Source organism: Cryptomeria japonica, chromosome 4, assembly GCF_030272615.1.
Source record: "Cryptomeria japonica chromosome 4, Sugi_1.0, whole genome shotgun sequence".
Taxonomy (NCBI): Eukaryota; Viridiplantae; Streptophyta; class Pinopsida; order Cupressales; family Cupressaceae; genus Cryptomeria; species Cryptomeria japonica.
In genome coordinates, this window is record NC_081408.1 from 382929760 (window position 1) to 382942205 (window position 12446).

Genomic DNA, 12446 nt, shown 5'->3' on the forward strand with positions numbered 1-12446 from the left:
AAGTGTGGATTGTGAATTATTAGTTTGATGCAAGAAATAAAATTTTGTCTTGTCTTGTTTTAAGCACCAAAAAGAGAGTGTATCCTAACTTGCAAGAAATGAAATTTGTGTTTGTTCAGTTTTAGAGCACCAAAACAAAGTTCAGCCTAACTTGCAAGAAATGAAATTTGTGTTGTTCAGTTTTAGAGCACTAAATGAAAAATTTTAACTTTTAAACAACAAAAGGAGTTAGTTTAAACCTACACAAGAAACAAATAGTTAGGAAAATCCGAACCTATGGTGGGCTTCTACAAGCCTAAGAAAACTTATTTTCTCAGTTACATGGTCTTTTTTCCAACATTCTGTTACAATAGCGCTACTTTGTGTGCAAACAGAAGCGCTACTTAACACAAACGCACTAAAAAGAAGACACAAGCGCTAATATCAAAATTTTAACAACAAAAAAAGAAGCGCTAAAACATTTACAAATGCACTACTTAAGCCTCAAAAGCACTAATATACGTGCAATAGCACTAAATTTGAGGAATATTAAATTGCAATAGTGCTAAAACGCGATCAAAAATGCCAGAGCGTGACCTGTGTGTCAAGCTAAACATTCAAACAAGTTAGTTTCTTTTTTTAAAAGATTGTTTTTGGGTGTTTGGATTCACATTGGGTTCACTAAATGATGCTCTGCGAAATGGGGGAAGGTTAGACAAAAGCCTGTGGTCATATAACACACAAAAACACAACAAACTGTTAGTGTTAATCAACCAAAAACTAATCTAAGCAGACATATCAAAAGAGACACTAAAAACATGCTAGAATATTTAACTATAGAAACAAATATCACAAGGCATCTCCAAATTCCTTCTAACGTGTTCTTAACTCCTTCTCCTTTGTTCCTCTCCTCTCCAAGTTCCAAACTAGTGTAGCTCTCAGCAGCTTTTTGCACTATGGATGCTTATGGAGGTTCAAGATTGTAGATGATTACTCCAAATGCTATGCAAATGTGAATAAAAGCTAATATTAAATGCTATGATGCTAAAAATGACTTATTTTAAGCCAAAATAACAAGATATTAGTGATTTATGCTAAATGCTCTCTAAAATTATCTATAACTTAGATGCATACAAGTTTTTCAGGATCTGGATTATGAAGAAATGGGCTCTATTTATAGGAAAAATGGAACAATTGATGGTTGAAATTGACTAATCTCAAGAAGGGTCGGGATTGAATGATATTCAATCCATGTGATGGCTTTCAACCCAAGGCCAGGATGACAAGTGTCCATATGAGATAGGCTGAGAGAGGAGGGAATAAGCATTAAATGCTTGACATGACCTAAGAGTTAACTTAGGAGTTAAGGTCAAGGTTAGGTTGAATGAATAAATTTTTTATTCAAAGAATAAAGCTTTTATCCAATGGATAAACTCTTGTGCAAAGGCAAAAGGGATAACCATGGTCAAAGCAATAAATGTTTGAGGAGACACATGAGTGCAAGTTGAATTAACCAAAAATGGTTATGTAAGAGCCATTAATGGTCATTTGAGAGCCATTAGTAGTTTTGGAAGACTTTAGAGGTTAGATTGTTGAACACACAAAGCATTAAATGCTTTTCAAAGACTTTGAAGTCTTTGAGAAGTGACTCCAAGTTGCTTAGGAATGTGACAATAATTAGGGGATGGATTAGGTTAATTAGGAAGGGTTTAGAAGAATCTAGAAGGGGGATTAGGAGTGCAAGTGGGTTTGGTGGGTGAGGGAAAATAGTTTTTTAATTAAAATAAAATTAATTTATTTCAATAAATGTGTGCAAGTTGCATTTGTAGGAAAATGCAAGTGGGGGGATAAATGATTTAAATAAATATTTTATTTAAAATATTTAAAAGAGGAAAAGGGGATTAAATAAAATAAATATGCTTTATTCATTTAATTAATAGGAGAATGTTTGAAGATGAATTAATTAAATATTAATTTAATTAACTAATGGCTAGTGGATTTTTAATCAAATAAATACGAAATATTCATTTAATTAAAATGGACAAACTTATATGACTACAATCTCAACAACTCATAATTGATTTATTTTAATTAATTAAAGGATTAGAAGAAAATGATTTTGATGGAGGGAATTAATTAATTTAAAGGGGTGAAATGAAATGAACCTATTTAATAAATCCTTAGATTTATTAATAAGTAGATGAAAAGAGAAATTTAATCAAATTGCTTAGTGAATTCAATTAAATTGGGAAGGGAGTATTAATTAATTATCTTCAGACCATTTTTAGGTGTATACAATTTTCAATGGTAGTATTTGTTTTAAAAGCTCGATGCAAGGTTGAAGGCTTGTGAGATAGGATCTTTGTAGTGTCCACCCTTGATTTGACTTATTTTGACTAGAGTTGACTTTTATATTATGCTTGATAGACTTATCTAGACTATATTTTGATGATTTGGATGATGATTACTCATGTGCTTCAGTGACTTATGATTGATGTTAGACACTATTGGACATATGCTATTTTTATTATCTATATTGATGTTGGTACTATCATGATTGATCATATGATTTGATGATATATGTATTCAATGGATTTTATATGCTCACTATGTGATGGATTATTGATAGATTAGATTTATCAAAGTTTTGATGATGATTATGATTACGCTAACCCTACTTTATGTTTACATATGATGAGATGTTTATGAGATGTGTTTGACTATTGTTTGACTGTCTTTGTGGTAGAGACAATTCCACATCACTCATTGCGAGCGAGATGTGTCGTCGTGATTCTCTATCACTTGTTGTTCTATATATGTATATGTATATATTGTATTGTCATTTTGTGGTTGTAGGATTTTGTAGGTACCAGACATTGACTCCATCTGGCTTCACAGATCTGAGTGTGTCTTTAATCCCAATGACTTATGTGGTTTGGAGATGGCATGAGTTTCCCCTCACATACTCTAGGTCTAAGTTGTTCACCATGAGTAGTCTGTGTCTTGGTGTTATTCGCCATGTCAGTTAGTAAGCTTGGTCTTTTGGTATTGTGAGTTTAGTTTATGCCGGTTGAGTTACTTGTTTATATTCGAGTAATTATGTGGCTCTTGATGTGTAGTTTTATATTTGGTAATGTTTATTTTTAAGTATTTAATTTATGAGTTTTGAATATTTAATTATTTGGTATTTATATTTATTTGATAATTAAAGTTTATTTATTTTATGGAAATATTTTTAAGCTTTATTGTTGTTTAATATTTATTTATATTTGTGATTTAATCTTTAATGGTATTTGATTATTTAATTATTTATTTAATTTTCTATGGTTTGATATTTATTTGATGTCTTATATTTATTTGGTTCTTTAATTTATTTTATTAGCTTTTGGTTTATTTGATTTTAATTCCCATTTGGATTATTTATTTACAACTTAAATTTATTTAATAGTTTGACTTTTATTCCTAAGTGGGATGTATGAACACATTAAATTAAATAAAAATAAAACATTCCCACTTAGCTGAATAAGTATATTTCATTTACTTTACCTACCCTTCACTCTCATTGGTGAAATTCAAAATGGGTGAATAAATTATATTATATGGTGGGTTGGTAAAATATACTCCAAAATGGAATATTTTGATTGGTCGAAATTGAGGCTAGGGTTTTGGATTATTGTTTCTTTTTATTTTCTTCCCGTGAAGTTTTTCGGGTTGGTTGTTCCTCTTCTCTGGAAAAAATTTCAGCAAGATTCTTCCTTGGTTTTGGATTTCTTCTCTCTTGGTTTTGGCTAGAGCTTGGATTGGATTTGGTTTGGCTTGTGTGAGCTCTTCTTCAGCTTCATTTCCATTACTTCAAGTTGCAGGTTGGAGTTCTTCACTTTGTATTTTGTTTTCAATGGCTTCTCTGTGTATGTATTGTGTCTGCATTGTTTTGGGCTTGGGTTGAAATAATATTATATGCTATAGTTTTATTATTGCTGAAAGGAAATATTTGGGGAGAAAATCTATAATATTTGGGTTCTGTATAGTTGTTGGAATATATTTTTTTGGTTTCCTATGTATGGAATTTCGCGGCTCTGTGAGAAAAGGTTATGAAGTTATTTGATTTAAATCTTGGTTTATACGTTGAGTTATTTTATTGTGTTTATACCCAAGAATTCCTTGTTTCTGGGCGTTTTCTTTTCATATGTTTTTCAAGCCTTTTTGTTAAGTCTGTATTTTATTATTTTACCCAAAAGTTATCCAAGTTTTTCGTAAGCTTTGTGCAAAAGCATTGTTTCTGCAAAAGCATTGTTCTATATTGCATTTGCATTGTTCGGTATTGCATTTGCACTACTTTGTGCAGCATAAGCACTATCTTAGGATGCATAAGCATAAATCTGGAAACATAAGCATTGTTTCAGAATGCATAAGCACTATCTTAGGATGCATAAGCATAAATCTGGAAACATAAGTGTTGCCCTATGTTACATTTGCAATGTTCTACGTGGCATAAGCATTGTCCTGTGGGGAAAAAGCGCTAACCTGTCTGTGTTTTATATTTTCCAAGTTTTGGTCATTTTTAAAGTATTTTTTCGAAATGATTTTTGTACCAAAGGCTTTATTTGAGGTCTATTAGTATTTCCCAGTTTTGGGTTTGATCATTTTTCATGCATTTTGATGGCTTTGAGTGTATTTGCTCCTCTACACCATTGTGTACATGTTAGACTCTCTTCCATGTGGATAGGCTATGGATGATTGAGATGTTTTCTATGATGTTTTGGACCAACAAGTGAGTAGGCCTTGCTGTGATGTTATCTTTTATTCAATGGAAGCATTTGATGGCTTGATATGCCTTTGTTTATTGCTAGCCAAGAGGCTCATTTTTCTATATTGATGTTGTTGTAGCCTTGTTTATGTTGTAGGTTGCTTTGAGTATTATTTTCATGTAATTGTGTTGGTAGAGCCTCTTGTGATTTATTGTTGGGCTATGTTAGGAGGAGTGGGCTTCCTTGTGATGACTGGGGTCATGAGAGATAGGCTTGCATGAGGTCCCTTGTAAGGATGCATGAAGTCTAGACCACTAGGGCACATTGAAGTTTTCCGTGATTTGTAAATAAGTGATAACCTAAAAATTAATGGGTTGGGTAGTTAGATTAATTAACAAGATGATAAATTGATTTGTGCCTCATGACTTAGTCCTAGGGAAGATTTTTTAGGATAAGAATGAGAAGGCCGTGAAGATGGTAAGCTAATCTCCCTTAGTCTCTCATAGGTTGAGATGGCTCCACATGTCCACCAGGCTAGTGCCGTGTGTTATTATATTATTATGTTATGAGGATGGCATGTGATGACACTCCGTTCCTACATGTGTTACCCCTTTATGATTTATGATTATGCTTGTTGGATGCATTTATGTCTTGATGAGTTTTACGCCTCTAGGAGATTATTCTTGTTGTATGTGTGAGTTCTTGCTTGAGAGTCCTTGTGTGGTTAGTCTCCTTGGTTATAGGTTCCAGCTTAGGTTTAGAGTATGTGTTGGGACCTTGTGTCAGATCCTAGCATGGGGAGTGGTTCCTTTGGTCCACATGGTCAGGAGGTTGGTACTTTTTAGCCATTGGGATGTTCTCTTGGATTCTTCTTGCGTGGATGTGGATTCTTCTTCATGATGTACCATGGATGTACCTTGTAGTAGATTTATGTAATGGTTAAGATGGAATATATGTAATGTAATTTTTTTTATATAATAGATGGATCCTTGTAGTAGAAAGAGCTATGCTCATGATGTATTTAATGTACTCGTATCTGTAATATGAATTGTAGTTAGAGATTGGAATTTAGAGATATTATATTTGTAATATTGTAGAGATGTGATTTTATGAATCATGGAAATAAAGTGGAATATAGTTGGAATAGAATGGAATTACTTTATGGATTAGTTGTATTATTGCATGGAATGTTTATATGCTAGTTAGAATGTTAAATAATCATGAAAGAGGAATTTTCGTAGATTAATAGGTGAATATGTTAGAAGATGTTAATTGGATCTAGTAAATAGGAATGATTCACATAGATGCATCGGTAGAAAGGAAATTATGCATATCACGAGGAATAAGCAATGTTGTAGGTTGCATATCTCATGGTTCTTTAATTAGAATATGATGCATTAATGAAGGTCAAATATACCTATCGTGTGCGTAGTATGTTATGGTGGAAATGAATTAAATTAATGATGTTAAAGTACCCTAGGGAAAGATTATTGATGTGGTGTTATTTCCGCTTGCGTTATTTGATGAAAAGAGCAATGATGTATGTTCATATTGGTTAATTGGTTAATGAATGTAAGTAGATGGAGATGTTATATGTTGCATTAGTTGTTTTGATTAAGTAAAAATAGGTATTTGAAAGGTGCCCGAACCTTTTACAAGCCAAGAGAACAGAAAAGCATTAAAAAGTGCCTAATCACTTCAAAAAGTCAAAATGAACCCACCGGAAGGGCACAACTTAAAACATCCTTACATAATTACATAAAACTCAGAACAGATAGCAATAGGAAAGCAAAAGACAATAAAGAGACAAAACCAAGGACAACAACTGGAACTAAATACTATTCAAGATCTCCTCAGTGTGAACAACCATTTGTTTCATGTTGTTCGCTGAGGTCTTCATATCCTCCAGCTCATGACCTTCGATGTCAACCTTATTCTTTATGTTCGCTCTAGTCCTCCTTTCATGACCCTTCTTGTTCACCTGCTCTTTATCACCTTCCTTCTTTGCATTGTTCTCGTACCTGTTGATAAAGATGTTCATGTTGTCCACCGAAGATTTAAGAATTTGGAAATTTTGATCAGCAAGCTGCTTGACATTGTGCTCCAGCTTGTCAATTTTGCTGCCAAAATCTTTTAGTTTATTGTCCATTTCCTTTCTATCTCCCATCTCATTGACCTTTTTCTCAGTGGCTAATATTTTTCCAACCATACATTCAATAGCTTGTGCATTATGCAGAGCAGCCACTAACTCTTTAACATGCTCCGCCAAGGGCTTGTCACCAACTGTAATTCTTGCCATGGCCTATGTATCTATTTTCAAACTATTAATATCCTTCACCAAAGTAGTGATGGTCTCACAGAAAGACTTAATGGTATCTTTGTCACCACTATCACTTTGACCCCCTTTTTCCTTGTTATGCAGTCTAGTGGTTTTCACGGTCTCCACGGTTTCCAAATTATCCTTAACCGAGTTACCCTCCCCTTCTTTGTCCTGACTATCAATCCTCTTATTATCATCATCCTCCTCCTCAGACTCAACCAAAACATAATTGAGATCAAAATTGCTACCCTTTTTAGTGTTCTTTTTCTGAGCCTTCTTTCTAGAGGCTTTCCCTTTCCTCTTTTTAACAGGTTTTTCCTCAAGGGAATCAGTTTCAGAGTTCGACATTTCAGATTCCACAATAATCCTCCTCTTCTTAGCCCTAATCCTCCCTTTTTTGCTAGTTTCTTTCGACTCTCCCTCGGTCTCAGAATCAAAGTTGAAACCACTATCCTTACTTTCTGTAGTCTCATCTCTGGCATTTTTGCCTTTAATAGGCTTTTCAATGCACTTCCCCTTTAGAATTTTATAAACTAGGACCATGAGCCCCTGGTGGAGGGCATGATCACCTTTAGGGTCCTTCTGGATCTCCTTTATAGTATGATCCACTAAACAGGCCAAGTAATAGGGTAGGCTAACCCTTTCACCATGACGGAAATGGTTAAGAAGGACGAAGTGATGCCCATAAGCCCTGGTAAACCTACCATCTAAGGTAATATATTCAATAGAAGCAAATAAGACAAACCTCCGTGGCTTGAAAATTCTCTTCAGGGAGTGGTAGGAGTTGTCAATTTTTATCATCTTTCTTCTCTCACCATCCATAATAGGAAACTTGTCTGCAGCCTTATTTGATATCCATCTGTCCCTGTAAAATTTCATACCCTCGGTAGTCATCCCCGTGGCCTCAACGATAACCTCTTTATCTACATTCATCATATGTGATCCAATTAGAACTTTTCCATTTTTCCAGTTCTTGATGAAGTAGCTGGTAATTGTGGGGTCCTTCCCATTCAGTCGTTCCATGAAAACATTGAGCCCCCCCTGCTGAAGGATACTCCAGACCTCTTCGTTCTTTCTCCATTCAGAGCAGGATGCAGGTTCAAATCTCTTCTTGTTTCCTCCCATTTTTCCAGTACCTTCCTTGCAATGCCTTCTCTCATTTTGATAACTTTTCCTCTGGTTTCTATGGTTATTTTGTAAGAGCGCCCATAATCCATGCCAAATAATGATGATATGACACCTATTTAATAGCTCATTATCTTCAAGCAAGCCCTGCATCGAAAAAGACAGAAAGGTCATTAGAAATAATGATTAAAAGTACCACATTGCCTTGTATAGCTTTGGTCTTGATTGAGCAAGGATTTCATTTCACTTGCAATCTCCTTTTCACCATAACTAGTGATGATGTCTCCTGATTGGCAAGCCAGGTTGGCTGCCCAATCAACACAAGAGTTGGCCTCCCTATAAACATGTGTTAAAACACACATTTCAAACTCTTCACTAATTTTCCTTGTTGCTTTAATAGCATTACTAATCAACCATGATGGCGGTAATTTCATATTTAAACAATTGATAATGTTTAAGGAGTCTCCTTCACACCAAACTTTAGTGCATTTGGCTTCTCTGGCAAGGATAATCCCATGATAAGCCACCATGGCTTCGACAACATGGTTGGTTTGTTTTCTTATAGGAATACATTTTATGATTTTACATATTCCCCATTCATCCCTTAGGACCACTCCACATCCTGTAACCCCTAGGTTTCCCTTAGAGGCCCCATCAAAATTGATTTTCATCCATCCCCTAGGTGGGTTGGTCCATATCACTCCCTCTCTAGGGTTACTCTGGATACTCTCTTGAGCTTTTAATCTCCATTTTTTATAGACAAATTGATCCTCCTTAGTATTAGGATTATCAATACCACCTATAATATTCATATTCTCCACTATGCTTCTTATTTTTTCAAACACAATGTTAGCCTTAGTATACTTTTCTCTAAAAATCCTATCATTTCTCTCTTTCCATATACCCCAGCACATGTGTGGTAAAGCAATTCTCCATAGCAAGGTAGTGGTTCTATTTTTTTAAGGATGATGCCATGACTTGAAAATCTCCTGAATCGAGTTGGTGAAGCTCCAACTGATATTGAATTGATCCAAACAACTTCCCCAAACATCAGCTGAGAAGGGACAATGAAAGAGCATATGATTTATTGTCTCCTCATTCTGCTTACAGAGTGTACAGAAACTTGGTATGCTGATACCTCTTTTTCTTATATTCTCTGTTGTAAGAATTTTGTCTTGGAGGGCTATCCAAAAGAAAATGTTGATCTTGGGGGTAAGGCCTTTCACCCATGCTTTAGCCCAACAAGGACTTTCCATGTTATTGTACTGTTGATGATAAAGAGATGCCACAGTAAAAGTACCACTAGCAGTGAGTTTCCAAATTAACTGGTCTTCTTCTTCAATCCTCACCATTGAGTTCATGACTTTGTTCAAACTACCCAAAGACTGATCCACTTGAGATAAGTCTTTCCACTGTCCATCTTTCCAATAATCCTCCACCTTGGTTCCAAATCTTTCCTTGCATTGAATCTGATATTTGTTCCACTCAGGGTTTTCATTTAAAGGGATCTCCATAAGCCAAGGATCCTCCCAGAACTGAATAAGATTCCCTTTCGCCAACTTCCATTTTGTACCTTTGATAATTAAGTCTCTAGTCCTAGAGATATTTTTCCAAATATTGGATCCAATTGGGATAATCTCTGCTTTGAGAAAACTTTGAAGATTTGGACATTGGCTTTTATATTTATTGTCCCATATTTTTTTCCCCTCTCCTTGATTTCTATATCCTCTCCAAATCTGCTTAGCCATAAGGTATTCATTTATGTCTCTTATTCTTTTAAGGCCCAGACCACCTTTATTCATAAGCTTACAGACCTTCTCCCAAGTAATTAAGTTCATTCTCTTCTTCTCCTCAACCCCTGTCCATAAAAAGGATCTTTGTATTTTTTCAATGGCCTCAGCATACTTAGTAGGAATCCTGAACAAACTGATGGCATAGAGAGGGATACTTTGAAGAGTAGTTTTTAGCATTTGAACCTTACCTGCTTGACTAAGTAGAGCTCCCTTCCATCCAGATAGCTTTTTATGGAATTTATCCACCAAGGCTCCCCAAAAGGTTGCATTGGTTGTTATTAGATGTTAATTAAGAAAAAAAATTTATCTCCATTTGTATATTATTGTTTAGTTTCTTTAGGGTATTTTGGCAGGCATTACAATCTCATAATGAGTCTTGCTATCAAAAGCACTCAAATAAAAATCAATTAAAATGAATCAATAGGTCTAATGTCTTGGTATTCTATTAAGTACTTTATTAAACCTCTTATTAAATTTAGAGACTAACTCATTCTGATTCTTTTTTATGCTAGTCAATTCATGAGATGCAAATGAAGTATCATTATGTTCTCCAAATTCTTCCAAGAATATTGTCACAAACTCCTACCAACTACCAATACATCTGTTGGGAAGATTTCTATACCATTCTCATGCATCCTCTGTTAGAGATTGAATAAACAGATTCATAAAAAATATTCGTAAGGGACTTCAAACTCTTCAATGATATTTTTTAAATTTATTACATGTTATTTTGCAAAATCAGTTCCATTTCCGATGAATTTAGTGATAGCTGATCTTAAATCATTTGAAATCTGATTAGGATATCCAACCATCTCACTGAAATCCAAGTGTTTGTACCTTTCAATGGTCATAGGTGGTCTGCCACCATAGTTGTTAGCTTGGTAATTTCTATTTCCTCCATTATTACCATTGTTTCCATTGTTACCTCCACCATTATTGTTATTTCTATTTTGATCATTCCCATTACCATTGTGGCCATAGTTTCCATTGTTACCATAATTCCCCCTATTATTGCTTGCATTGTTGATCCTATCTCTACCATTCCAATCACCAACAATTTCCCCACTGTTAGTTCTTCTTTCATCATTATGATTATTGTATTGTCCATAATTATACTGGTTTCTATTTTCATTGTAGGGTATATTTTTCCATTTATCCTTCTTTTCATAATTATTATCCACAACATCTGATAATGGATTATTATAAACCCTAAATGGTTGTTCCAAGTTTCTTAGGTGAGGGGGACTATACCTACGGGTTGTTATGGTACTTTCTTTACCTCTTCCTTTCTCTTCTTCAACCTTGTTTGACTTAGGGATTTGAATGATATCTCTTTCTAATCTGAGTTTCTATAATACCCAATCTGGTTGTCTCTTAAGAGCCTTTGCCATTTTAGATTCATCTCCATTTAAGTCAGCCATTCTAAGAATAATTGCATCCAACTGCTTGACCTCCTGCTCCTCAACAGTCAGGGTTTCATCATGGCCACCTTTATTATCTTTTATATTTAAGTTATAAAAAGGATTTTCCTCTAGATTTTCAAATCCATCACCAGATGAAGAACCATCCTCTCTACGAGGAAACATTTTATAACCCCCAAACGACATATTTGATGTTGATTTATTTTCTTTGTTTCTTCTCTTTGGACTCAACTGAACAAGATTATCTTGTCCCTTGTGCAAAGACCTTCTCCCCTGCATAAATCTTATTGACAAATTCCTAGGGGTTTCTCTTACTTTCTCAAAATACCAATTATTACTCATATATTAAATGTAGAGTCACCGCCTCCTAAGAGGAATAATACTTTTATTAATCTTTTGGGCTCCTTCCTCCAAAAGATTCTAAAACAAAACCACCATAAATTTTGAACACTTCTTATTACAATTCCTCAACAGAATCGCCAATCTGTTGGTTCCCAAAACCACAGATTGGAAATCAAAGAGACTTGCCAAGTCCCTAACTGATCCAATTAGCCTTGGCCAATGAACGGGAATGGTCAAAGACCAAATTCCTCCACACTTTAGGCCCCACTAGACCTTATGTGGGTGTACCCCAAACTCCAAATCATAAAGAGATTTCTTTATAGTGAATTTAAATTATTGAATCTAGTTGTTTAAAGGAATGGAAAACTGTTCCTCGCAACTATGATTTATGATATGCTTTTAACTTATTTTAGCCTGAAAAACTTGAATATAATTGATAACGAACAAAGCTCATAGAAGAATGTTGTTGGAACCTTGAGTAATTATGAAAGAACAAATCTAATAGAAACTAGTAATTATTTTCTCTAGTGAGGACTTCGTGCACACCAAAATTTATTCATAGAAAACTAACAACAGACCAGTGCCTTATTAGACAATTTACATGTTATTTAATGAACAAATATTTGTGATCCTTGGAGATAGTTTGAGAAAACTCACAGGTATGCAAGACTATCACTACAATGACTTCAATGTATGATATAAGAGCAACAAAAACAAT

At 34.5% G+C, this 12446-nt stretch overlaps 1 protein-coding gene across 1 annotated transcript; it reads right to left on the reverse strand.

Annotated features, from left to right (window-relative positions):
• Nucleotides 1-10690: 10690 nt before the first annotated feature.
• On the reverse strand, nucleotides 10691-11572 carry LOC131875141 (uncharacterized). Its single transcript, XM_059219171.1, has 2 exons — nucleotides 11417-11572; nucleotides 10691-11314 (listed from the first exon to the last, which is right to left on the reverse strand). Exons 1-2 carry the CDS (start codon nucleotides 11570-11572, stop codon nucleotides 10691-10693), a joined length of 780 nt encoding a protein of 259 aa, XP_059075154.1.
• Nucleotides 11573-12446: the final 874 nt, after the last annotated feature.